At 58.0% G+C, this 26,774-nt stretch overlaps 1 protein-coding gene across 4 annotated transcripts; it reads left to right on the plus strand.

The window, feature by feature from the left end:
* The first annotated feature begins 915 nt into the window (after positions 1 to 915).
* RGMA (repulsive guidance molecule BMP co-receptor a) lies at positions 916 to 26,562 on the plus strand. 4 transcript variants are annotated; one of them, XM_057724249.1, is made up of 5 exons: positions 1,015 to 1,149; positions 2,324 to 2,376; positions 9,237 to 9,375; positions 15,825 to 16,339; positions 24,191 to 26,562. In XM_057724249.1, exons 4-5 carry the CDS (start codon positions 16,022 to 16,024, stop codon positions 24,905 to 24,907), a joined length of 1,035 nt encoding a protein of 344 aa, XP_057580232.1. In that variant the 5' UTR covers positions 1,015 to 1,149; positions 2,324 to 2,376; positions 9,237 to 9,375; positions 15,825 to 16,021; the 3' UTR covers positions 24,908 to 26,562. The 4 variants fall into 4 exon arrangements, with proteins under 4 accessions (XP_057580234.1, XP_057580232.1, XP_057580233.1 ...); XM_057724250.1 differs by lacking the exon at positions 2,324 to 2,376 and having other exon boundaries at positions 1,064 to 1,149; positions 9,322 to 9,375; XM_057724251.1 differs by lacking the exons at positions 2,324 to 2,376; positions 9,237 to 9,375 and having other exon boundaries at positions 916 to 1,149.
* The last annotated feature ends 212 nt before the right edge of the window (positions 26,563 to 26,774 follow it).

A 26,774-nucleotide genomic window follows, 5' to 3' on the forward strand; every position in this document is an offset into this window, starting at 1 on the left:
TCTTCGGGAGGAGACATTTTGCTCCTGGAAAAATTAGTGACCAAGTTAAAGGAAGTCACCACCCTGATGCCCTCCCAAGAGCGGCCTTGGTGGCCTTGCCCTGGCAGCGCCGAGCGTCCAGACACTGCGCGCCGCGGGCAGCGGTGCATCCACACCTCCTGGGAGTGGCAGCTGTCCTGCCGCCTCCGTCAGGCTCGCAGGCCCCCAACCCGGGAAAGCGGCCAGTACGAGTCCTGTGAAAGCTGTGAGGTGCCTGGAGGGGATGCTGGAGGTGGCCGAGCCGAGGCAGGGTGGGTGGCCCGGGGCCACTGGGGGGGGGGGGGGGGCGGGGAGCGGGCGGGAGCCTCGAGGTGCTATAGTGGCCAAGATCCAGCGGGCCATCCCGCCCAACCCCGGACAACTCGGAAGCGGATTTACCGGCCTCCTGCACCGGGGACATATCTGAGTGAGAGAAATAAGCCGGGGTGTCAGGGGCATCTTTGGGACGGCAGTCTAGTTGTAAAAGGTCCTGGGGGTTCTCTCCAAGCTCAGTTTCTACTTGGGTTGGATATGTATAGGGGAGATGAGTGGGGGCAGGGGGGTGCGGGGACCGTCCTTGCACTCTGCCGGCCTTGGCTGTCCCGGGGGACTTGGGCCTTTTCTACGTGGACAGCCGTGGGGTTCAGGGAACCGGAACGCGCCCAACCGTCCTCCAGCCCCGGGTTCCCCAGGTCCCCGCGGCCAGCGCCGCAGCCCGGCCGCCTGGGTCCCTGCCCAGCTCCTCTTCCCCCCACCCCCCGCGGGCCGCGCTGAAACCCGAGCGCGAGGGGGCGGAACGCGCGGCGGCTGGGGCGGCGGCGCCGCGCCGACATTGGAGGCGAAGCGGGTGATGGATGGCGAGGGAGGGGCGCGCGGGGAGGCGGGGCGCGCCGGGCGCCCGCGGCCGAGGGGGACCGAGCCTCCCGGCTCGCTGCTCCCGCCGGCGGAGCGAGGCTGCCCTTTCTCCGCAGCGTGATTTATTTTCTCCTTCTCTTCTTCTGAACTCTTCTTGCAGGGAGAGGCTAGTGGTAACAGGCCGAGCTGGATGGATGGGTATGGGGAGAGGGGCAGGACGTTCAGCCCTGGGATTCTGGCCGACCCTCGCCTTCCTTCTCTGCAGCTTTCCCGCAGGTAAGGCACTGCCCCCGGCCCGGGGACAGCCGGCCGGGCGCGCGGGGCCCGCTCCCCGGGTCTCCTCGCAGCGCCGGGCCACAGGTCTGCGAGCGAGTCGGAGCTCAAGTTCGCCGGCCCCCCGCCTCCCATTTCCACGCGTCTTTGTTTCTCCCGCGTCCCGCCGAAGGCGCGATGGATGCCCGTGGGGACCTGGGGAGGGGACCCCCTCCCAGGCTGTAATGGAAAAAGAGCCAGGCGGGGAGGTCGCAGGCGCCGGGGACATCTCCCAACTTCCGAGAAAAGGGGGTATCGCACCCCTTACGGGCCCCTGAGAAGGGGGAGAAGGGGAGGCACGGACTCGGAGCAAGGGGCACTTTCTCCAGCTCCTCGCCCAGCAGTTTGCAAAGCTGCCCGGTGCCCAGGGGTGGAGCCGGGGGCGCCCCTGAGGTCCCCCCGAGACCCGGACCGCCCCCTCCCGCGGGACCCCGTGCGGCCCCCACGCGCTCGCCCACGCGGGGAAGCCCACCGACTGGGCCCCGACGCTCCCTTATTCCTGTTTGATAACATGCCGCGTCGCCCCGTTTGTTTTTTATTGTGTCAGAAAGGGAGAGAATTTCAGAATTAAAGCTGAAAAAGCCCATCTGTTTCCAATGAATCCCCCATAGTTTTTCACAATGTTTTTGGCAGATCGCTGCTTTCAAATTCCTCCGAGCCCGGACCTCTTGTTTTTGTTGGGGGAAGGGAGACCAACTCCACAGAGAAACATTTGTTCCTTCCCAAACGCTCCAATTTCTTTACTTTTTTTTTTTTTTTTTTTCCCTTTCGGGGGGGAGGGGGAAGGCACGAAACTTAAATCCCAGGTCTGTTTTCTTTATAATGTTTCATTAAAGTTTATTCCATTTTTGCCATATGCTCCTCACAGCCTGGAAACGCCAGTTAAACCCTTTATACCCATTTTCCCCTTGCTAAAAATACAAATAAACCCAGCATCACGGGCCAAATGGTCCCCGATTCAAGGCGGGATTTCCCGGCTCTTTCCATTGTGCTGCGGGATTCCGGGGTGTCTTTTTGCAAAAAGGAGAGCCCGTTTCGCTCTGCGGCCGAGCAGATCCGCAGCCCCCGCGCGGTACCGAGCTTTGCAAGAAAGGACTTGAGTTAGACCGGGATTGGGTTGTTTTGTTTTGCATCTCAGCCAACTGGGTTTCAGGAACTGGCAGAACTGGGCAGTCCGGACTCCGCCTGGCTGTAAGTTGGGGCTCCCGGTGGGAGGACCATGCCGGCAGCTGTAAGGGACAAGGGATCCGTTTACCTTCCCGCCCCAGCCCTGCTCCGGGCCCCCCCCAAAACCTACCCGGGCCCCACGCGCCCCAAGGGCGTCCCAGGAGAGTCGCAACCTGCTCGCAGCCCTGGATTCCAGTGGGGAGGCCTCTGCCAAAGACAAGATGGGGGGTGTCAGTGCCTCAAAGAGCCTTTGGACCCTGTGCATCCTCGCCCTATAACATTACAACCTCCATAGCTGTTCCAGCAGCAGGGAGTCCTCCCCCTCCTTTTTTTTTTTTTTTTTTTTTTAAAGGCATTTTCCCCACCTACAGAAGGGTCTGCCTGAAGGGCTGATTTGGTTCCCTCCCAAGAACTAAGAAAATAAAATTTGAAACGACCCTCTTCCTAAAAAAAAGAAATCCTCCTTTTGGAGAAGCAGGAGTTTGCAGTGCATCTCCCTTTGGTCCAGATAAAGATCCAGCCCATTGGAAGTTTTATCAGATGGGTTGATAAATGGCTTTTGTCCCTTGGCTGCTGTGGGGGATGTGATCTCAGCTTGGAGCTGAAATTGAGAAGGGGGGCTTAGAGGCCCTTAAAACAACACCTTCCCGCTCTTAAAGTGGCAGCACTTGTTAACTTCTTGGGCTGGAGAGAGAGGAAGGGAAAAGCCGGCAGGAGGTACTCAGAGGTAGGAGGCAGCGGCCAGGGCTGGGTGGTGGGATTTTTGCTGTTTTCATTTCTCCATCTTAAAAAGTTTATTTTCACAGTCTCCCCCATAGTCTGAGGAAAGCTGGTGGGTTATATAATTCACAACCCGAATTCCACCACTTGTTTCCAAGAAGCCCATTTCTTTTTGGCTTCAGGGCTGGTAACTAAAACCTGGCAGATAGAGCAGATAGCTGTTGCACTGTCATGCCAACTGGCTAATGTTTCGTCTAATTTGAGGCCTTGACAGCCGCATTTAGTCAAAACTGCCCACCTTGCTGAAAACCGAGCTTCCAGTTTGCCCGCACAAAATACACTGGGGCTCAGAAAATGTGTGTGCTCCAGAAACCTGGGTCAAGAAGACAGTTTCTCAAGAGATGAAATGGGTCATTTCCACCACAGAGAGATGGACATTCATATTGTTGACCTGTCGGCACAGGGGCTACTGGGGAAAAAGTCAGAGAACCTGCAGGTCTGGTGGGGAGCCGGATCGGTGTTAGGGGGAAAAAAAAGAAAGCTCTGGAGACAGTCAGGGGCCCTGTGTGCCAGCCTCTCCCTCTGAAGACAGGTGGAATCTGGCTGCAGCAGGCGTGTGAAAGCATAGGCTTGTTCAGTGCTAGTTGACTTGAATGGCTTCCAGGAGTAAACCCCTAGGAGTGCAAATTAAATTGGACATAGTTATTTGGAGAAAGATGCCTTAACCTCTGCTAGACTGAGAGGGTTTGTGTCTTTGGAGAGTATTTACATGTACTCAGCGTGCATGGCACACCTCCTGTGGTCCTGACACAGGGACAGCATTTGGGGGCCCTCATCTGAGCAAGGCTGGCATCCGCCTTCAGGCCCGGTGGAAGGACAGCGACCCTTACGTGTCCCTCAGGCTGTCAGGGTGTCTGTGCGGACGATGCTGTGCCTTCAAAATGGACAGAATGGCCACGTCTAGCTGGGAGGGTGGCAGGTGGCGGGAGTCCAAGAAAGCCTCCTTAGAATAGTCTTCCACTAATAGCATCCCCTTCAAAACACAATTAATAGATACGTTTTTAAACTTTGAAACCACCCTGACTTAATAAAGCAGATTTCCAAGAGGAACCCATCAAAGTCATATGTTGTAGACATGTTGGTATGCTTCCCGATGGCTACATGTGGATGCTATATTCCAGCTCGGTGGTTCTCAAAGTGTGGTCCTTGGACCAGCAGCATCAGCCTCCCCCAGGAACTTGTTAGAAACCTACTGAAGCTGATGCTGTGGGAGTGGGACATGCATTCTGCATGCGACAGGCCCTCCAGGGGCTCTGATGCACCTCAAGTGTGAGGACCGCTGTTCTAAAAATTATTGCTGTGGGTCTTTTTTCCTCCTGTCTTTCCCTTTCCTTTTAAACTGCAGCTGTTTTAGAAATGAGTCCTCAGTGGGGAAACTGAGGCTTGCGGAGACCTAGGCCCTGTGCAGTGTCCAAGTACATCTCCATCATTGTAGAGATGAGAATATCTCAGAGCTGCTATTCAAAAACGTGCAAGCAAGCGAACCTGCTTACCACGTTATCGTCCTCCCAGTAGGACTTTGTGTCCCAGAGGGAGAGACTAAAATGAGTCCTACTGCAAGAGCCAGATGGCAGCGGCGCCAGCCAGCAGGCTCGTGTGTGTCACACCAAGGGGTCTGCAGGGCAGAGCCCTGGCTCCCAGGGAGGGCGGGATATAAAAGCCTGCAGGTGGTTCGGGCCTGAGGATGAGTTGGGGAGTAAGGAGAGGATCTGTGGTCTTCTGGTTTAAGAAGGGAAGCCTCTACAAAGTTGGAGAAGTTGCTAGCAGTCACCCCAGTGCCAAAGGAGAATTGGGGAGAGGTGATCCATGGGCTCAGATAAGGGTGCTCCCTGAGATGGGGACGTGGGGTCCCTGGTCTCTGTGGAGGTTGAAGGTCATATGGGTCCTGCTAACATTTCCCTCTTGGGGGCAGTGGGCAAGGCCCTCAGCAGAACTGGGCAGAGGACCCCTATTTTATGTTTGGTTGAGTGCTTGGGGTGCCATGCTGTTTTAATGCCTGGTTACATTCAACCTGCCTAAAATTGAAGGCTCTGTTTCTTCTAGGGTGACCAACTCATCTCAGCGGACCCAGGACTTTCTGGTTTTAAAATTGAGAGTCCCATGTTTTCAGAAGCCCTTTTAAACCCTGAATACAGCAGGACGGTGGATCTCTAGCTAGACTCTCCTCCTGTCCCCTGGACTAGCGCCTGACCTGTGTCTGTTAGACCCCATTGCCCAGAACCGTTAAGTCCTGGGTGTGAAGTAGCCTCTCCCTTCTGTCCGTTCACCTGGTGCTGGGCCTCCTTCCTCTGCCCTTTCCTGCGTGTTCCTGTTGTCCTCTTGCTACAGGCGGCTCAGCAGCCCCGGGGTCTGCCTCCCAGGCACCCCACCCCCATCCTCACCCTCCAAGTTGCCCAATGAACCGCTCTAAAACTCCCGCTCAGGAACTCACAGCTCCCCGTGGCCCTCTCTGGAGCATCCAGAATGGAGGACCCTCTGACATCTGGTCCCACATTTGTCCCTGGCTCATTCCTGTGGCTTCTGGCACGTCCCCAGGCTCCAGGTCCCTCCTGGTCTCCCCATACTCTGCTACCACCCACCGCACCTTACCGGTGGGCAGCCCCCAGGCCTTGCTCATGCCCCAGCATTTGGAATGGGAATGCCCACTGGATTAAATCCCAAGGTCACTGCCATCGGTTGGGGTCCAGTGCCATCCCTCCAAGGACCTAGGTACCTGTCACCTTGGCTGCTGACACCTGTGCTTCTTCTTGGCCTTGTTGCTTCCTGGGTCTTGGGTTTTTAATCCTCTTCTAAATCATTGGATCTGTTTACAAGAGCAGGAACCTCATTTCCTGTTTCTTTATACCCTTCTCCTAGCTATGCACTCCAGACACACCTGGCACAATCCTGGAAACTACAGGACCCCTGGGTTTTTTGTGTTTCTGTTTGTTTTTTGTTCAACAGACAGACCACATGGTTTGCGTGCGGTAGAGGGGATGTTGAGATACCCCAGTCTTTTTTCAAAAAAAAAATTTTCTGCTTCTAAAGAGAATACTCATTTTTAAATCTAAAAATCGAAAAGGCTGAATAAAAAAATGAAAATAACCCGAATTCCAACCTCCCACAGACTACCATCATTAATTAACATTCATGAACAGCCTTTAAGACACCTTCATATCGTTCCCTCCAAAATAGGATCATTTGAAGGAGAACAACAATTTTTAAAGCTCTTCCATGTATGGAGTGGCCACAGTATACCAGGCACTCTGCTAAATGCTTGAAATACGTCACCTCATGAGATGGTCACCCCTCACCCACAAGCATCATTCCCTCTGTATCGATGAGGAGACAGAGGGTCAGAGAGGTTGCCTGACATCACATAGCTTAGTCAGTGGCCGAGCCAGTAGAACCCAGACCCCGGCCCTTTTCCGTATACCAGATTTTGGATAAACACACTCGTTAAATGTGCTGTGTGGCATTTGAGACTTTGAGTTCTGTGGCATGTAAGGCTTTAAGGTGGGGGAAGAAAATAAGAAACTTTGGAGATACGCGTAGACAGCGGAATGAAGGTGACCACACTTTTCCATGGATCTCACGTTGCTGCCTCTTCCCAAAGGCCCTCTCTGCTCCCTGTCCATCCCTGGCTTAGCATTCCAAAGCAGATGCCACCCAGCCGTAGGTCGGGAAGACAACTTTGGCAGAGCCGCCATGGTGCAAATTTTCCCAAGTCAGATTTATGTCTTTTGGGTTTTGCTTATTTATTCATTTCACGCACCATTTTACCCGGGCAGTCAGAATCCCGAGACGCCTATTAAAGTGATCCCTCTGCGCCCAGGTCCCTGCAGAAAGGAGCCCATTATTGCTCCCCGTGCTAAGGAATGTTCCGTGAACACAGGCTCACACACGTGTGTGCGCCAGCTGGGCGTGGTGCCCTCCCAGCTCATGAGGAAGGTGGAGGAATGCCTGCCTCCAGATGGAGGTGGAGGAGAAAAGCCACTTCAAATGAATTTTGACCCAGAGCAGCCAAGCAGATGAGCCCAGGGTTGCTGGAGACAGAACCAGCATGGAAAATCCTCATGTCTAGAACCCGCCCTAGACTCAGGAAAAGGGGTTATGTCTCAAAGCAGAAAGCCCAGACGGCTCACCTGCAAGCTGCCATTTATACCTGAAAAGTGATGTCTTTGCCCCTAACTCCTCCTTGTGGAACCCAGAGTCACTCACTTCTCACGCCTAAGGCAGGGTGGTCTTGGCGTGGAATCCTGTGCCCAGCCCCTGCCCGCCATGGGCCCCTCTGACCCAGAGAAGCCCTCAGCTGCCTGCCTGACACGCCTGCCTGTGGCCTTGGGCCTGAGAGAGCACATGTGCTCTTTCACGTCCTCTTGGCAGTGGATCCAGCTCCGTGTGGCCCCAGTGGGAGCTGGGGGAGGGTGTCCGGTTGGGAAAGCGGAGGTGTGCCCTTTTCTTTGGCACTCCGCGTGGTTTCTTGCAGCGACTTGGCATGTGTGGAGGCTGGGACAGAGCAGCCTGGCTGGGTGTGACGAGGGGCAGTGCCTCCTGCCTCCGCTCAGCGAGTGGCGCCCGGCCACTTCTGCCCACACTTAGCAGGGAGTTAACCCCCGCCAGCTCCCCCACCTCCCCTCCTCCCCTCCGTAAGCCAAGGCAGATTCTCCGAGAAGCTTCCTCCTGCCTCCAAGAAGCTTCCTCCTGCCTGCCTCCGTTGTCTTTCTCAGGTAGGCCAGCCCCTGGAGGAGGCCCCTGAGAAAACCCCCCATGCTCTCAAGGGGCGAGAGATGCGTTGGATCACAGGCTAGGTTGGTTCCTTGGAACATTCTTAGGGTGACCTGGCAGGAATGCCTTTGAGGAAAGGTGATCGCTTCTGGCTGCTTGTGGGTTAAGTAAGGTAGGGTCTGCTGCACCTGGTGAGAAATCCAGTCCCTCCCCTGGGTGTGTTCCTCTCCGTATCTGACGCCAGACACCTGGATGGAGGGACACAAACCCGGCAGCCTCAGGCACCTCTCAAGCAAAGAGACTCCAGAACACTGCCCGGGCCAGAGCTCGCCAAATCCTGGCGCTAGATCCATCCGCTGTCCGCTCCCAGCTTCCGTGCTAAGGGACAGGGGAGGGTGGAGAGTGGTCCACTGCTACTGGTGCCGCAGCGGTGGGTCTCCTGCTGGGCTTGAGCAGGTTTCCCACCTCCTTTGGGACCCACACCCTAACTTGTTGCTAAGAGGCAGCCTCAGCATCCGTGATGCCCAGGGCAGGTGGGCAGTGAGGATGGGGGTGGGGGGGGGGTTGCCGAGGGCGTCTCAGACCTCTGTGTGCCCCTCCCACAGAGGTTGTGCAGGGAATTCTCTTTGAAGCTGCTCTCCCTCAGCTCTGCCTGCTTCTATCCTAATTAAAGCCATCACCTCTTATGTTACACTGCTTCCTAAAATAGTGTTCACATCATGCCACGTACTTACTGAAAATTATCCGGCGGGCTCCCCACGGTCAGCGGGACCTGGTCTGAAATCCTTAGGCTGGCGTATCAGGGTCCAGTCAGGAAAACAGGAACCATGCGGGGTATTGCCACAGAGGGAATTTAATACAGGGGATTGTGTCTAGACGGGCACAGGAGGACAGAAAGGGCCACGAGGGAGCACAGAGGCACACGCAGAGTTGCAGGAAGTGACCTCCCCTCCTGGGCCCGGGGAGACAAAGGGAAGAGGGCTTTGGGGGCCCAGGGCTGTGGGAACTTTGGAGCAGCACCAGCAGCGGCTGGAGGGGAAGCAGGGCCAGGTCAGCCTGACGGGGCCTCGTCTAGTGCCCCCTGGTGGTGGACTCTAACAGGGAGCTGGGTGAACCGGGAAATGGGGTTTGCGTGTCCCAGCCTCACGTAGAGCAGAGCAAAGCAGTTGGAAGCTGAACAACATTTGCTTCGTCACCAGCTTTCACTCACAGCTTTTGTATCTGGCCCCAAACTCCCAGCCACACTCTCACCATCCGGCACATCGCCCCCAGCCAGCCCCAGCTGTTCTGGAGCCCCTTGGGCTTCTGGACCTCCGCCCCGCCTCACCTGTTATGACGCGGTGGAAAGGCTGCTTCTCTGATACCCTCTACCCCTCCATCCTTAAATCTGTGTTCAGATGAATCGAGTCTTCTTCCCTGCATCCTGGCAGTCTGTGTAGCTGACTGCACCTGAGAACAGAAACCAACTGGGATTTGTTCCAGGAATGGCAGGAAGCACCGTGCCCGGCATATAATGGGGTCCAGAACCTTCAGCAGGTACGTGAATCTAGGCAGTTACCCTTGCAAACCACAGAGTTGGGCAAAACCAACGTGACCGTGGGGCTTGCCTTCAAACGAGCCTTACTCCTTTAAGAGGCAGGTTTTCCCCTTTCCCCGGCTCACCCCACCCCTCCTACAGAGCAACTGAAACCTGATCTAATCCCTTTGCACGAGGGTAATTTATTGGTCTATTGGGCTTTTCTTGGTGGCAAATTGCATTGTCTTTATTCCCAGGTTCTGGCTGAGGAGGGGCTCCCCACATTCCTGAGACTCCTTTCTCAGGGCCCAGCCTTCACACCCCTTGGCGCTCAGCAAAATAAGTTTTATTGGGCTTCTTTGTTATGCAAACAAGGTGGTAATAATCAGGCTATCATTCTGAAAGATTGGGCTTGATTCACAGTTCAAAGGAGGTCTCTGAAAGCAGCTAATGCCGCGCTGGTGCCTAAATATTTTCATCCTGCCTGGGTTGGTACAGCTGCAGGTCCCAGGTCCCCACCCCCACCCCCACCCCCGTCTTTCTGTTCTGAGAGCCCCTGGGCTGCTATTTAAAGGAAAAGAATTAAGTCAGGCAAGCCCTGTGGCTGTGGTTTCTCTCTCTGTCTCATCTCAGACCTGGAGGAAAGCCGTCTGGAGCCCACCTCCCCCAAAAGCGAAAGGTTACATATGTGAGGTGCCGGGCACAGATGCTCTGAGTGTAGAGTGTGAGAGTCAGAGGGTTCTTGGGATTTGCGGGCAGGAGGGAGCACCCTAGCTGGGGCATCCATGGTTGACAGCGACGGTTCCGTGAGGCCCACAGGGAGGAGCGGCTGGGGGTGAGACCAAAGAAGGCGACACAGGAATGCCAAGGGTCATCTCCAGTATTTACAGGGTTACCTTTGAGCCTTTTCTGTGTGGCTCTAGAGAAGGGCCAAAGCCCCACGATCTCCCTGGGGGGCACGTGTGGGTCCACAGCTGGAGCTGTCCCGAGCAGGAGGGGCCGGCCCTGCCCAGCAGAGTTCCGTTGGCAGTGGAGGCCAGATGCCCACCAGGCAGGGATGCCGCAGGGAGATTTCCTGCCATGGCGGCTGGCTGGAAAGGCACACCACAGGTGACCTGTGGCCCCCCCCCCAGGCCCCGTGTTCTGAAATTCCGTGGTGCATCTTGGGAAGCCAACACAGAGTGTGGTCACCAAGCGATCATTAGATCAAGTGATCCTGACAAAGTCAGTTGCCCAGAGAAGCAGGAATCCTGGCCCTAACTGCACAAGCTGGGAGCAGGTGGGTCCAACGGTTGCCCAGGGGCCCAGCCTGCGCCTCACCTTTTGAGCCAGGTGTCCGGCATCATGGGGCTGTGGCGGGGATTCCTGGCGGTGAGTCCGGCTGGCCACTGTCTTTGCAACCTCTGGGTTCTTCTGTTTGTCCCCTAGTCACTAATCCCCAAAGTTCTCAGTCTCAAGAGGCCTGAGTCAAAACAAAGCATGTGTGATAGGCCTCCAAGGAGCATAAAGTCTGTGTGGGGGGTCTTTGCATTTTCCCGGGTATCTGAGATGGTGCTCCAGGTACCAAGGGTCAGCAAGGGCCCCCTGAGAGCCGTCCCCCCGAGGACACAGGGTCTGAGATGGAAATAGGAGCTCAGGAGGACTCCAATCCCCTAGTACTGCACCCATTGGCCATCGCGGCCCCAGGGCGAGGTGGCGGTCTACAGGAGCCAGGCAGGAACGGGGCGCCCTCCATCACACTCAAATCACCAAGGAAGCCTCACTCAGAAAGTTGCTTTCTCTTCCCACCCACATGAGTTGCAGTAAAAATGTTTTAAACTCGCAGTAAAATGTTTCAAACTCCCAGACTTTCCTTTCCTTCCTTCCTTCCTTGAACACTCACATCAGAAAAGCCCAAGGTTTACTGCCTGGGATTCGGGGCTTTCTTTTTTTTTTTTTTTTTTTTTTTTTTTTTTTATTAAAGATACGGCACATAAAAATCAGCTCCTCTGGGGTCTCTTTGGCAGGTGATGCCACAGTCCAGAGCTTTTCCTTTTGATGCTGGGCCAGCTTATGTTCAGGCCCCTGACCTGGATGGGAAGGGGGGGGGGGGTACCTTCCGCCTGTGATTTACTGGAGTGGACACAGGGTGGCAGGATGACTCTGTGAGGGCCAGGGCCTCTCGGCTCACCACGCGTGGGGACTGTCCAGCCATGGCATCCCCAGTACCCTTCCCTGAGGCCCCCAGGAATGATGGCAGACAGGCCTGGGGGAGCTGCGTTACCACCTGGAGAGAGGGCAGAAGGGAATGGGATCCCCAAGTTCTGGTCCCAGCTCTCTCAGTGGCCTCTTGCAAACCTTCCCCCACCCTGATCTGTAGCTTCTCCCTTACAATGGGGAGTGCCTGGGCTTCCTCTTAGACTCTTAGGAAGATGTGCAAGCCCGAGGGGGTTTGGGGCAGCTGGGGAGACCCAGGACATCGGGGAAATGTGGCCCGAGGCCTCTAGACTGATCCAGGTGAGCTGTGGGGCTGGGCCTTTGGGTGTGAGTGGGCAATGGGCAGGAAGAGATGCCCAGACTCAGCTGATCAGAGTCCAGGCGGAAGGGCAGATCCGAGTGCCAGCCAGGACCCTAACCTGGGGGGAGGGGGATGCTCTGGGGAGGGCGGTCCCTGAATTCCCTAAGGAAGAGGCAGAGGGAGGGGCCGGCTCCCATCCAATGCCCTTCCATCCCCTGCCTGGTGACTTTTAACCTCTGACCTCAGAGGAGGTTGCACCTGTCCCCCTCTGAGACCTTTGTCGGGGACCTTATTTGTTGAGTCCCAGGCACGCCGTGTACATCTCCTCAATTCTCAGCAGCCTCTGAGGCGGGTGTTACCTCCACGTGACAGATAAGGAAACTGAAGCCAAGTCAAATTCCCACAACTACTAGTAGGAGACAGAGCAGGACTCTGGACCAGACACCCTCCCTCCGGCGCTAACTCTGCCCATCACCCCACACGACCAGCGTCTCTTTCAGACGTCTCCATTTTTGGCCCCGTCCTGAGTGATGGGAATGTTCTCCAGATGGTTGAGAAATGGGATTGGCAGGACTTCAAGCTCAGCCCCTCTACCCCCACCCCCCTGCCGGGGCGGAGGCCGAGAGGGAGGCCCTGGCTCCCGGGTGCAAGGGCAGTGGGAGAGCAACCAGGGGGTGGTGGGCGGAGCTGCTGTGCCCCCTGTGGGGGCGGCCTCATTGCTCCCTGTGGCTCAGGAGGGGGAGGGGAGCACGGGAAGGAGCCACCGTGGAACAGAGACCAAAAGCCTCGTCTCCAAGCGCTGACAGCCTGAGTGGCCCCGGCCACCCAGTGTTGGCATCCAGGTCCCTGCTGCGTTTGCTCCTCGGAAGAGCTGCCTCCTCACTGCCCCCTCTGCCTGCAGCCCTCTGCCCCCCACCCCCAAGGACATGCCCCCTTCACATATTCCAGCCCTGGGGGTGGGGGTGCCCTCAGGCCCTCTGGGGCTGGGGCTGTTGAGAAGGTAGGACCCACTCTGTCCCCAGAGAGCCTGGCAGCAGTGCAGACCGCAGGCCCGCCCCAGTGGTTGCTGGGCACATCGGAGGAGCGCTGCTCCGACCAGGCCCACTCCATGACCCCCGGAGCGTTTGAGGGCCCACCGTAGTGCGATTTCAGTCGTGGATTCCAGACACCCCAGAGAGCTCTGTGGCTGAGATGCTGCTCCGAGCCCAGCTTCTAAGGCTGTGGAGACAGCAGACCTCCCCCGTTGCTCCTTTAGGGGGAACAGAGCCACATAGGATGGAGTCAGGAATGGGACCCTCCCATGTCGCACACTGTCTGTGCAGGCTGGCCCAGCCCTGGGCACCATCCCCGCCCCAGACTTCGAGCCCCTACCCTCCCCTGACTGCACCCGGAGACACGGACCTTGGGGACCATGGGCCTTCTGGCAGGGGGGAGTCTCTCAGCGTTGCAGGAGGGGTCCTCAGGGAGAGGCTGAAGCCCACCTGTGGCAGAGTGTGTCCCTGAACCACCCAGCGGCCGGTGGCAGGAATCGTGAATGTGCCAAGGTTGTCTGATGTCTTGGCACTGCCAGGTCTGAGGGGCTGGGTTCAAATCCTGCTTCTTCCTCACAGGAGAACCTCAGGCAAGAAAGTCAGCCTCGCTGAGCCTGCCTCTGCTTCTCTGGGAGGTGGGGATGCTGTAGGGCCCGCCCGTGGGGCTGCCCGGGGCCCTGCGTGAGGTGAGGCCTGCAGGGCCCAGGCCACCGAGCCTGGGACAGTCAGTTAGCTGGGACTTCAGTCTTGGCTGCCCAAGCTCAGCTCTGACAGAAAGCTGAGGCCAGCGCAGCCCTGCGTGTGCTGAAGTGGTCTGCCTCCAAAAGGATGGGCACTGTCTTTTCCGTCCTTTGGGCACGGTGAGGGCCGGGGGGACCTGGGGCCGGCGGGCCGGTGGGCAGCGGGCGGAGCCGAGGCAGCTGCCAGTCAGCACGAGGCCTGAGTCCCTTCGGGGCGGTTTCCTCTGAGGTGCCTACCTCCAGAATTCTGAGAAAGCAGAATAGCAGGTTAGCTCATCTGCAGTCACTTAGGCTATTGGAGTGGACATTGCATGCAGGCCGCAGACCAGGGGTGGAGGGTTGGTAGCTGCAGCAGCCAGTTCCTCTGACCTGTGTTCCTCCCCGCGGCTTGTTCTGCACAGCCTCCTCTCCACACACACACCTCCACCTCGAGGGCCTCCTTTACCGCCTCCCACTCCGGCCACAGTAGCGTCTGCAGCCCACAGGGAGGTTGGGCCCTCGGGCATCTTCTGCGGGTTGGGAAATCATGAAGATGGCAGGGCCAGAGAATCTTCTAGCCGCCTTTCAGGGGAGAGCTGGGCCAGGAACGTGGCTCTGTGGGAGGGCAGCCACACAGGGGGTCTCGCCTGGATGGCCACCTCTTCTCAGTGTTCACCACCTGTCGTTTACCAGATCTGCAGCTTTAGGTTAGCGCACTTCTTCAACTTAAAATGGGAAATCTGTCACTCTTCTATCAAATCTGTTTTATTTTTCTTAATACATATTTAAGTACATATGCAACTTCTCAAATTAAAGAAAAATGCTCGCCCAGATAACAGCTGAAATGACCCTGTTTACCAGCAGTGTGACAAATATAGGTCAAGTTAGGGGAAAAGCCTGCATTTTAGGACGTGCACCTTGGTTACCAGGGGTGTGACTTGGGCAGGTCACAGCAGCTTCAAGAGAACGGCGGCTGCACCTGCGGAGGTGGGAGAGCTCCACGAGCTAGGTCGTCCGGGCATCCGGGTATGGGGCCTGGCAGCACAGACCAGGGCCCACACAGAGCAGCTGCCTGAACTGTTCTTTCGCTAGCCTGCCCTCGTATACCTCTGTCCCTGCTTTTAGTCACAACTTGATCTTATAGGTAAAAAAGCCAGTAACAGAGAAGTAAACTGACTTTTCCAAGATTAGTGGTCCAGCCAGGAAGGGCTGCAGCAAGCGCCCCCGTCCCCTCTGCTGAGACACCAAAGGCTGGACGTCCCAGCTGGTCTGCTGGTCCCTTTGCACCTGGAAGCCGGTGTAGAAACTTCCCTCCTGCTGCCAGTTCTGATCACTACGGGCCGTGCAGAGGAATCCAGGAGGCCGGGAAAGGACAGGTTCCATGTGTCTAGGTACAAGATTCAAGTGTGTCAAAGCCACAGTTCTCAGGCATGATAATTATCTGTAGCTAATTATCACTAAGGTCTCAAAGCTTGTAAGTGACCTTAAAAAACAACAACAACAACAACAAAAATAAGCATGAATCAGAGCAGATCCAAGGTTATCACTCTTAGTTGCATGCCAGCTCGCCCTCCTGAGCAGGATAATGGGGGATGGAGCTACCAGGACCAAGAGCGAGCTGCCCTTAGTCTGCAGATGAAGTGATGGAAGCAAGTCCTCTGTGATCAGGGCTAATGGAATAATCACACTAGCCAACATTCACTGAGGTTCTGCTCTCTGCCCAGTGCGGGGATAAGTCCTTTAGCACTTTCCGCAACCTCATGGGGTAGATACTATATTACCCCATTTCTGGATAGGTATGATGAGGCACAGAGACGTTAGGTGATTTGTACAAGCTCACTCAGTGGCAGAGATCAGAACACATACGGAATCGTGGGGCTTCATTCCCTGCCAGGTTTCTGTTGGTGTGCCAAAATTCTTGGCGATAGTTGTGAAAGTGTCAACAGATGTCAAAGGCCCGAGGGTGGGCCGACAGCTTTGGGGGTGGTGTGGGGGGGGTGCTCCGCTAGCCCTCTCGGCCTGCGGGTCTGCAGGCCTGGCCCCTCAGCGTCATTACGGCTGCTCAGAAGAATCAGGAAGCTGGGAGGGGCAGGTCCGGCACCGGACTACCAGCTGCACATCTTTTGTCCCTTGCACGTACCCGCAGCCCCGGCCCACGGGGGTGGAGGTGGCCTGGGCTCACCACTCCCACCGTGACGGCGCATCCCTTCCTGTCCCCGCAGCCACCTCCTCGTGCAAGATCCTCAAGTGCAACTCTGAGTTCTGGAGCGCCACAGCGGGCAGCCACGCGCCGGCCCCGGACGACGCCCCAGAGTTCTGCGCTGCACTGCGCACCTACGCCCTGTGCACGCGGCGCACGGCCCGCACCTGCCGGGGCGACCTGGCCTACCACTCGGCCGTCCATGGCATCGAGGACCTCATGAGCCAGCACAACTGCTCCAAGGATGGCCCCACCTCGCAGCCGCACCTGCGCACGCTGCCGCCGCCCGGGGACAGCCAGGAGCGCTCGGACAGCCCCGAGATCTGCCACTACGAGAAGAGCTTCCACCATCGCGCCGCCGCGCCCAACTACACGCACTGCGGCCTCTTCGGGGACCCGCACCTCCGGACTTTCACAGACCGTTTCCAGACCTGCAAGGTGCAGGGCGCCTGGCCGCTCATCGACAATAATTACCTGAACGTACAGGTCACCAACACGCCGGTGCTGCCCGGCTCGGCAGCCACCGCCACCAGCAAGGTAAGTGGGACGGGGAGGCCGGGGCGGGGCGGGTGGTTCACAGCCCCAGGCCCTGCGGTCAGGAGGGCCCAGACTTTCCTCCACCCGACCCACGTGGCCCCTGCACCCGCCATGTTCTTATTGTCAGTAAACGAGCACATTATTTAGGAAGGGATGTAATGCACGTTCTTGGTCATCAGGTAAACCCCCTGGAACCACCTCTGCCCTCTGCCTCCAGTGCCATGGTTCTCACCCTGCTGGACACTGCCCACTAGGGGTCTGGTTTGTTTGTTTTTTTTTTTAAGCTCTTTATTGGAATATAATTGCTTTACACTGACTAGGGGTCTTTGAAATCAGCATTCCAGGGTCAGAAGCTAGCACACAGGCATAGCTTTGGGGCGGGGGGTGGGGCAGGATGGAACCGCATAGCAAAACCTAGCCGCAGTTAAAGGCAGTCTGTGAATGCTTTGTATGTGGAAGAGTAAACGTTTAGGAAACAGTTCCTGTTGTGTGCATTTGTTCAGTTTGTTCATGTGCAGAGCACATTGGGTCTAGGTGTAAGTAGGATGGATTTCTTCCTGGAGTTAATAGTCCAGAAAGTTTAGAAACACTCCCAGAGCAGTCAGTTCCAAACTTTTGGAATATTCTTCTCTTGCCCCAAACTCTGTTCGGTAGAACTCCAGTGTCAAATCCAGATAAAGAGGAGCCTCTGTGCAGGTATGTTTCCACGGTGGTCATCACGGAGCTTCCTCTCCAGTGGGAGTCAAACCCCGCCCCAGACAAGTGGACCCCACAGCCTCCTGGAGGTGACGGTCCTGCCCTGGGGTTCTCATTGTGGTTGCACATTTACAAACTGAGCAGATTTTAGAAGATAGTGTTTCTGGGCCCCGCCCCGCCCCCAGGCCAGTCTGACACCAGATCTCTGGGTGGGAGTCAGATGTGTTCTTTTTGTAAAGCCCCCAGTGATTCTGGGGTATGGAGGGCGTTGAGGATGCTGGTTGGAGGCCAGGGCTGCGGGATGCCGCTGGGGGCGGTCGGGGCTGCAGGGTACCGTCCCGCCCTTTGTCCCTGTCCCACACCAACACAGAAAGGCCGCAGCCTCAGAGCAGAGAGGGCCGTGGTATCTGGGCACAGGGAAGATGGAGCAAGTAAGGACAAAGCATCAGCCCAGTGAGCACCCCATGCAGCCTGTCCGGCGGGGGCAGCTCCATTTGACACATCCAGAACCTGAGGCTGTAAGAGGGAAAGTGGCCTCCCCTCCCAAAGTGCATTCGGCTGGGAGCCAAGCTAGGATCTCACCCGGTCCAGGGGAGTCCAGAGCCCGGGGTGATCTCTGCCAGGAGAGGCGGTTCCCATCAGGAGCCCCAGGGACCACTAAGATCCAATCATCTTCTGACCCAAGGAGGCCCCGGTGTCTGGGTGGCAGGACTCAAGTCCTGCTCACAGAGCCACAGCCAGAGGCAGCCATGATGTGGCCCGTGGCCCAGGCAATGGGACACTCCTGTCCACTCCAGATTCTCCCTCCCGTCTTCCGGGAGGGTCTCCCGTGACCTCACATTCAGACTCAGCCAGAGAACGTGGTCTCAAGTCCAGGAGGCTGGTGGTGATCAGAGTCCCAGCGATGGGGACACCTCTGCCTCCCCAGGGCCTGGGCTACCAGAGCCCCTGGGGTTTCCGGTTTGGCAGTGGGTCTGTTTTCCCAGGAAGAGCACATTGCAAGGCAGTGTGTGGGGCAGTGCCAGGCTGGCCCACAAGGGCGTTTCTGTTCCTTCTCACCCCCCCCCCATGCCTCAGAGGAGGCCACTGAGGTGACCTGGCAGCCAGGAAAATTCCCACCACCTCCCTCTGCTCTGGTGGCCCTTGCATGGCCACAGGGGTCTCTTTCTGGGACCAACTGCTGGGTAGGAAACAAGCAGGCCTTGGCCCCGAGGATGCCCTTACAGGCCTCTGGCACCAGGCCGTGAAGCCTAGTGGGCAGCGAATGGTGGCCGGTGCCCCCTCCACCCCCTCCCCGCTCCCAGCCCTCCACAGACCAAGGGGGGCCTGAGGCAGGGTCCCAGCTGCCTTCCCTGTGGCCCCGTCAGCTACCCGCCTCCCCTCCTAGAGCCAAGATAAATGAACACTGGGAGCCTGAGGCTGTGGCTTCTAAATCCAGCAGCAAACACGCTGTGGAAGGGGACCCCGCCTCCCTGCCCCCCGCCCCCCTCGCAGGAGGTGCACGGGAGGTCTGCGGGTGTGAGAGGACTGCAGGCCTCAGGAGGCCTGCCTCTCCTGACCAGGGTGGTATAAGCATCAAACGTGATAACAGACCTGGGAGGAATTGTGGTGAGTGCCCAGCACGGCAGGGCTGCTGGCCCCTTAGATTGGGGGTGACAAGATGGGGAAAGAGCCTTTAGATCACATACTAGTGGGTCCTGCCGGCCGGGGTGAGGTGCCTGGGCTTAGAACCCCCGGACGCCGCCGTCAGCGCTCTGTGGACGCACCGTGGGACCCCGGGTTCAGAGAGGCTGTCCGCAAACCAAATGCATTAATCATTCATTCATTCACTGGTTCTTGTGTGCCTTTCATTCATTTGGTCCACATTTTTCAAATGCTCCCTCTGTTTCAGGCTCACTGCTGGGCACTGTGGCCAGCAGAGCCGCCCAGTCAGGTGTGGGAGCACCTCCCTTCCTGTCCCAGCGTGGAGCTACCAGAAGGGTCTGGGGCTCTGCTGCAGAGCCCCTTGATCAAGCCAGCCCATTTCTGCTGTGACCTAGGGCCACCTTGAGCTTCTGCAGCCTTCTCTTATCTCCCCATCAGCCAGGAGGCAGCACGAGGCTCTGCTGGAGACTGAGCAGTGACAGGCTCCACGCCTGTGGCCAAGCCAGTCTCGGGCCTCGGGGCAGACGGGGGCCTCCTGGTACCCGGGTGAGAGACATCGGTGGCTGGTTTCCAGTGCCCTCGGCCTGCCTCTGCCTGTTCTCTTGGGCCTCCATTACTCAGGTGTGTTTGTTCCTTCACTGATTCGGAAAACATGGACCAAACAGCTCTCCTGTGCCAGCCCCTGTGCTCGGTGACGCCTCCCTCCCAGCAGCTCCCAGGCCAACAGTGGAGGGCAGAGATCAGCCACGGGGTGCTCGTGACGGATGCTGGAGCGCGGGATGCTGAGGGTCTTGGGCGGGGGGACTGGCTCTACCCAGAGCCCCGGGGAAGGCCTCCTGCCCGCCCTTGCCCTGAGCTTGCCCCCGAAGGACGGGAAGAGGCAGCAGCAGAGCCAGGCAGCGTGTGGGCTCTTATCCCCGAGGTGGTGGAGCCTGGGCTTTTGTGACCCCCTCCCCCGCGAACCACCAGACCCTTCTGCGCCGTGAACCCACTCCCCTCCGCCGCGGTGCCTTGCCCGGGAGCACAAGATTCTCATTAGCCAGCCCTGCCCAGCCCTCTCTTCTTGTGGAGGGTCAAGATCTAGTCTTTTCCAGCCCAGGCTGACATGTCAGCTCTCTGTTCCCATGGGACTGCCTTCCATGTCCGCCCCCTGCTCCGTCTTCCTCTTTCTGGCTGTGCTAGTGGGACTGCATCTTGAGCCTCAGGGAGGAGAGGAACTCGGGTCTCTGTGCCTCCCACCCCCCACCCCCCGCCCCTTGCAGGTTCCCCGGAGCACTTACATTCCATCACACGACATCCTTCGTCCGCTTGGTCCGTGACATCACCCCCCACCCCCGCAATGTGAGCTCCGTGAGGACAGGGGTCTTGGACTGTGTCCTCCCCTTGCGTGGACACAGCCCCCAGCCCCAGGCCTGACACGTGGTTGGTACTCCATAAATAATTTTGATGACACACGGACTGTGCCCCGTGCCCGGCGGTGGAGAGGGCCGCGGGCCCCTCGGGGAAGGGGGGCAGCAGAGGCGGGAGCGGCCGCCGCGCCCGCCCATGGCCGTGTTGGCAGCGAGCCGCCTGGCTTTCGACAGGCCCCCTTCATGCTGTTACTTGTGGTTGAGTCCCTGGCACCGGTGCCAAGAAGAGTCAAGCGGCCTGTCAGCCTTCCAGGAGACTGTCTCCGCGAGAGATGGCGGTTAGAGCGAAACCAGCCTTTCCTGTTCCAGGGAGGCTGATGGCACTGGGAAAGCAGCCCCCCCGAGCCCCGCCCCCCGTGTCTGTGTGTCTGTGTGGCCCTGCACACCAGGCAGGGACACCAGAGCCCCTCAGGCCTCGCCCGTCCCCCCATGGCAGGACCACCCACTGCCCAGACCACCCCGGCTGGCCCACCTCCCGGCCCCCCGCAGGCAGGCAGCCTCCACGTCAGGACGGGAGCCTTGGATGGCGAGAGGAGGCAGCAGGAGTGGATTCCTGTGACGTCGTCATGGTCGTGGGTCTGGGCAGTGGAGGACCCGCAGCGTCGTGGGGTTCGATGATGCTTAGGGTTTGGGGAAGGATGGAGGGCGGCAGCCGCCTTGGACACCCTACAGTGACCCAGAAGCGCTGCCTCCTGGGACCAACCTGGGACCTCCAGGGAGGAGATGCGAAAGCAGAGCCCTGGGCCCAGGGAGCTCTGCACCAGGGCCTCCCGACGTAGCTCTCTGTGGCCTCTGCCAGGGCCTCCACCGTCAGCCTCAGGGCACCAGCCCCTCCTCCATGTCCCACGAAGACCGCACAGCGTGCCCCCTGCCCACCTGGACCCGTCACCCGTCAGGCCCCACAGGCCCAGCGCCTCAGCTCCGAGACGCCTGAGGCCCAGGAAAAGGCTTTCCTTCCTCTTAAAGTCAGAAGGAAAATACCAACGTGATCCAACCTAGACTATTAGTCTTTACACCAATGCAGTCACAAAATGTAGGGGCTCTTTATTTTTTTTTTAATTTCCTTTGGAGTATAGTTGCTTTACAATGTTGTGTTAGTTTCTCCAGTTCAGCAAAGTGATTCAGTTATATATATATCCACTCTTTTTTTGGATTCTTTTCCCATATAGGTCACTACAGAGTATTGAGTAGAGGTCCCTGTCCTACACAGCACATCCTTATTAGTTATCTGTTTTATATATAGTAGTGTATATATAGATATGAATCCCAATCTCAGTGGACTGTTAGTCACAAAATGTAGCTTTTAATGTTTCTGATAGAGGAAGGGACCCACGAAGGCCCGAGTGTCTGGAGTTGCCAAAAGTCGTACCCCGGCCTGGCCCTCTCGGACTTCCTCTCCTCCTCGTGTGTCTCAGGAACAGGAGGAGAAGGGCCAGAGTCTTCTCTGCGTTCCCTCTGAGGAACGCTCCCTGCCTGGTCACCCCTGAGCTTTACACTGGCATGGGGAGGGCCTGCAGAGCAGCAATGGAACCGGGCCAGGAATACCTCCTGCCAGGCTCTTGCTGCCTTGGTGGTTTGCTCAACCTAGAACTTTCTGCAGCCCCCAGGCCGCCCCTCTCCAGTCCCCAGGCCTCGTAGCACCTGCTCCTGAGGCCCCCGGCCAAGGCCACTCCCTGCCGGTTTCCCCCTCTGTCTTCTGGCAGTGTCCCCAGCCACCCCGGAACTGCAGCCAGACACGCTCCCCGGCCCATGCCTCACCCCCGCCTGTCTAGGCCGGCCTCGCCCTGACCCTCCTGCCTGAGCTGAGGTCCTCCTGCAGCTCTCCCTGCCTTCCCTTCCCCATCAGAGCTTCTTTGGGTTTCCCCTTTGGTTTCTAGCAGGTCTGGGGCCTCGCCTTTGTCATATACCCGCTGTTAGGCCAGAAGTTCCCCTGTTGCTTTGCTGTGTTGCCCTTGACCCCGAAAGCTGTCCAAGCCATCTTCATGCCCCTCAACTGTCACGTCCCCCTGAGGTGTCCAAGCAGAGGATTCAGCCATGGCCAACCATGCATGGCATCAGCAGCCCCCTGCCCTTTGCCGGAGACCCTTTGGCCTGCAGACGTTATGAGGAGGTGTGGTACCCCAGCTGGCGAGGCCCTTCTTCTCTAGGCTTGGTGGTGGGGGTGAGGGGACAAGGCCTGGGAGGCTGGGGGCCATGCAGAGGTTGGGGAGGGGGGTTGGGCTTTCAGCAGGGGATCCCAAAAGGCCTGAGCATCATCTTGCCCCCGTCACCCTGCCTCCCTCCCTGGTTCCAGCCGCCCTTGGTCCTGGGGGTGCCATGGCCGTAGAGGCACCCAGAGCCACCAGTGGTAAAATAGCTGGCACCTGGCAGCAGGCACGTTGGGGGCAGGGGGACTGTTAGCCAGTTTCACTTGTGTCTCTGCCCCATAGAGTCTTCCTGGTTAGGGTTACGGAGGAAAGAGCAGCCAGACGTCTCACCCAGGATGACGGGAGAAACACATCACTGCCCGGGTTGTTTGTCTTTTGTCCTTCTCCCAGCCTTGCCTCCCTACGACTTTTTGGCTGGAAATACCCAGGGACTGGAAACCAAGTGCCTAATTCCAGCTCTGCTTCTTGCTGGCTGGGTGACCTTGGACAAGTCACTTTACTCTCTGAATCCAAATTTCTTCATTTATAAATCGGAGGTAATGTCCCCTCCCCAGCAGCCCCAGACAGGCCCAGAAGTAATACATGCAGGGAGTGTGCCTGTGTCTGTGGTTCTCAGGAGGACAGTGAGTGATGGAGCCACTCAGCCCTCTGCTTCTCCAGCAGCTCAGCACAGCCCCCCATCCTGGCTGAAGGCTCCAGGAAAAATGGGCCTCCCCACTCCCCTGGCCAGGGCTGCCCGTTCAACCTGGAGCCCCTGTCTCCCTGTTGCTGACTGGCACATCCCACCCCTCCCTCTTCTTCCTGCTACTGCCAAGGCCCGGCTGGGAGACCCCTAAGGGCAGCCCTGCTGCGGTGGCCTCTGCTGGTCTCTGCCTGCCGGCGTGGATCTTGCCTGCTCATTCCTTCTGTGAAGATCAGTCTCTTCTCTTCTTCCTGCTCTTATGTTCAGCCCGTGGTTTATAGTCCTTTGGTTGTGGACCGTATTAGCTTCCTATTGCTGCTATAACAAATACCACAAACTGATTCAAACAAATGTATTCTTTTACACTTCTGGAGGCGAAAAGTCTGAAATGAGTCTTAAGGGGCCAGCATCGAGGTGTCGGCAGGGCCAATCCTTCTGGAGACTCCAGGGGAGAGTCTGTTCATTGCTTCTTCCAGGCCTCTGCTGGTTGCAGCATTCTTCAACTTGTGGCTGCATCCCTCTAGCCTCTGCCTCCGTGGAAACACCGCCTTCTCTTCTATGGTCAGATCTCCCTCTGCCTCCATCTTATGAGGACACATGTGATTACATTTCAGGCCTACCAAGATAATTTCTCCATCTCAGTATCCTTAACCTAATCCCAACTGCAAAATTCCCTTAGCCATATAAAGTGATATTTATAGGTTCTAGGGATTAGCCCTTGATATCTTGGAGGCCATGATTCAGCCTCCTACAATGGATAATGACTTTTTATTTTTGATTAATTGTGTTTTCTTTTCATGGTTCCCCTCTGTATATAGCAAATGAGCTGGTTTTCTATTTAGAATAGTAGTATAAAGTTCCCCAAGTCAAAAAAATTTTAAGCAAAAATGCAAATTAAAGAAAAATATTTCTTCTCCTTGTGTCTTCATATCATCCTCCCTCTGTATCCAAATTTCCTCTCCTTATAAGGATAACATTCATATGGATTAGGACCTATCCTGATGACCACATTTTAACCTGATTAGCTCTGTAACCGATCTTCAAATAAAGTCACATTCAGAAAAAAAAAAAAAAAGAAAAGAAAAATATTAAATGCATAATAGTGCGGGTGGCACTGAATGATGATCAAAAGGGTGAAGGGACGGTTTGGGGCATCTTGGGGGCTCCTGCCATCCCCCCACTCAGGCCAGAGCACTGTAAGAATGGGGCTGGGCCTTTCCCCAGGCAGCCGCCGGCACCACCTCACTCCCTCTCTTTGCCCCCTTGCCCACAGCTCACCATCATCTTCAAGAACTTCCAGGAGTGTGTGGACCAGAAGGTGTACCAGGCCGAGATGGACGAGCTCCCGGCTGCCTTCGCCGATGGCTCCAAAAACGGCGGGGACAAGCACGGGGCCAACAGCCTGAAGATCACCGAGAAGGTGTCGGGCCAGCACGTGGAGATCCAGGCCAAGTACATCGGCACCACCATCGTGGTCCGCCAGGTGGGCCGCTACCTGACTTTCGCAGTTCGCATGCCTGAGGAGGTGGTCAACGCCGTGGAAGACCGGGACAGCCAGGGCCTCTACCTCTGCCTGCGGGGCTGCCCCCTCAACCAGCAGATCGACTTTCAGTCCTTCCGAGCCAGCGCCGAGGGTCCCGGTGCTCACAGGCCGCCGGCCGCCAGCCCCGCCCCCTCGGCCCCCGACACCTTCCCGTACGAGACGGCCGTGGCCAAGTGCAAGGAGAAGCTGCCCGTGGAGGACCTCTACTACCAGGCCTGCGTCTTCGACCTGCTCACCACGGGAGACGTGAACTTCACGCTGGCCGCCTACTACGCCCTGGAGGATGTCAAGATGCTCCACTCCAACAAGGACAAGCTGCACCTGTACGAGAGGACTCGGGAGCCGCCGGGCCGGGCCGCTGCTGCAGGGCTGCCTCCGACCCCCCGGCCCCTCCTCGGCAGCCTCCTACTCCTGCCCCTGCTCCCTGTGCTCCTGGAGGCCGCCTAGGATGGAGAGCAAGGTGTCCCTGAGCTGGTCGGCGGCTGCACGAGGGCTGGTGGCCCCGCGGTCCCCACAGGGGTCAGGAGCCCCGGCAGCCGCGTGGGACGGTTCCCTCCGCGCTGCCCTGGGCTGCCTGCTGGCAAGGGCTGGGGGCGTGGGGCATCCCCTCCCCTCCCCTGGGGCCTGTAACAAGGTTGTGGTGACTGGTGCTGGGACGTTTGTGACATAGAGCTGTGCAGATGGAGAGCTGCCCCTCTCCGCCCGCCCCGCCGTGTGAATGTGCACATCAGAGCCCCTCAGGCCCAAGCCCCCACCCGAAGCCCCCACCCCACCAGAGACACTGGGCGTGGGCGGAGTCGCGCTGCTCCCACCCCCCTGCAATGCACTGAAACAGGCCCGGCTGACTGCTGCACGCGCATCCGGGGGCCCCCTGCGCCCGCCGCACGCACACACACGCGCACACACGCGCACACACGAAGCCGGGGGGCCGAGGCAGCCGCGAGGCTGGGCCCCTGGGCAGAGCATCCTTTCCTCTTGGGGTTTCAGACACCCCCGGGGCGCTGCTTGGCATCTTTAGAAAACTGATGTAACCCTTCGGCCAAAAGGCTTGCCCTCCTGGTGCCTTCCCGCCCGTGGCCTCCCTGCGAGCCGAGGAGAGACCACCGTGTGCGCCCCGGCTGCCCTGGGCATGGGTTCAGGCCCCAGGTTCCAGGCCCCGCAGGTGGGGGACCACACATGTCGGCACGTGCTTTGAGCGATGCCCTGCTCTGGCCCCTTCCCCCAGCGCCCATCCTCCTGTCCCCCGGTCCCCACTGCCCTTAGGAAGTGGAGTCTTTGTTTCTAAATGTCTGAACAGAGAACTACCCCCATGATTTCTGTTCCTTCCTCCCCAGCAGGTGGCAAGAGCCCGTGGGCAGGGGAGCTGGGGCCGCAGGGTGTTGGCTGGAGACCCAGTGGATAGGGCCAGCTGGCCTGCCCTGATCCTCTGCTTTCTCCTCACCTGCCCCCCAGAGCCCCGCGCCCCACCCTGTCCGCGTCGGCCTGCACTCTGGGGAGAGGACCACCTGACAGCGTCGCAGCCCTTAGCATCCCTGCCAGGGTCTCCTGCGTCTAGGCCTCGCTCTTAAGCCCCATGGCCACGCGGCCAGGAGACCTTCCCACCTCACGTCAGCCAGGCTGCCCGTCTGCGGAGCCCCGAACCAGTCCCACCTCTGCTGCTGTTCCAGAGAAGCCCAGGGAGAGCGCCAGGCTGGGCCGCGCCCCCAGAGGGGCGGCCGCGCCCCAGAGGGCAATCCTCCCGGAAGCCCCGCAGCCCCCGCTGTCCCCGGCCGCCCCTCCGCTGCTCCCCAGGGACCTCTCATACACTGGCCCGGGAGGCTGCGGACCGGCCCCGGCCTCCCCCTCCCAGAGGTCCCCTCTCTCTGCCACGCTGTGGGCTGGGCGGGCAGGAGGGCGGAGGTGCGGCCCCGGCCCCTCCCTGCTGGTTTTTAGCTGGTCCCTATGTTGGAAGTAAAAAGTGAAGCACTTTATTTTGGTTGTGTTGGATCACGTTCTGCTTGGACGTGGGGGCCCCTCACTGTGTCCTGTGTCTGCGACCCGTGTGGGGTGTCACCGCGTGTACATACTGTAAATTATTTATTAATGGCTAAATGCGAGTAAAGTTTGGGGTTTTTGTTGTTTTGTTATTTTCTTCTGGACTACATGTTGGAGTTTGTTTTCTGAACAGACTTTGGTTCCTTTGGGGGTGGAGGGTTGACTTTGGTGGTGGCTGTCCCCGTACAGTGTGTGTAGCTGGGGGTGGGGGGTCAGTGCACGTGCACGCGTGCGTGGGGGTGTGGGTGTGGGTTGAGTGTTGTGAGTGCCTGCAGAAGGA

This window comes from Hippopotamus amphibius, chromosome 2 (assembly GCF_030028045.1).
Source record: "Hippopotamus amphibius kiboko isolate mHipAmp2 chromosome 2, mHipAmp2.hap2, whole genome shotgun sequence".
Classification (NCBI taxonomy): Eukaryota; Metazoa; Chordata; class Mammalia; order Artiodactyla; family Hippopotamidae; genus Hippopotamus; species Hippopotamus amphibius.

Excerpts from the sequence above, each read along its gene's own strand:
- RGMA (XM_057724251.1), top strand. The coding sequence starts at position 1,068 with ATGGGTATGGGGAGAGGGGCAGGACGTTCAGCCCTGGGATTCTGGCCG. Across the intron at positions 1,150-15,824 it reads TCTCTGCAGCTTTCCCGCAG|CCACCTCCTCGTGCAAGATC; the intron begins GTAAGGCACTGC and ends CTGTCCCCGCAG. Across the intron at positions 16,340-24,190 it reads CAGCCACCGCCACCAGCAAG|CTCACCATCATCTTCAAGAA; the intron begins GTAAGTGGGACG and ends CCTTGCCCACAG.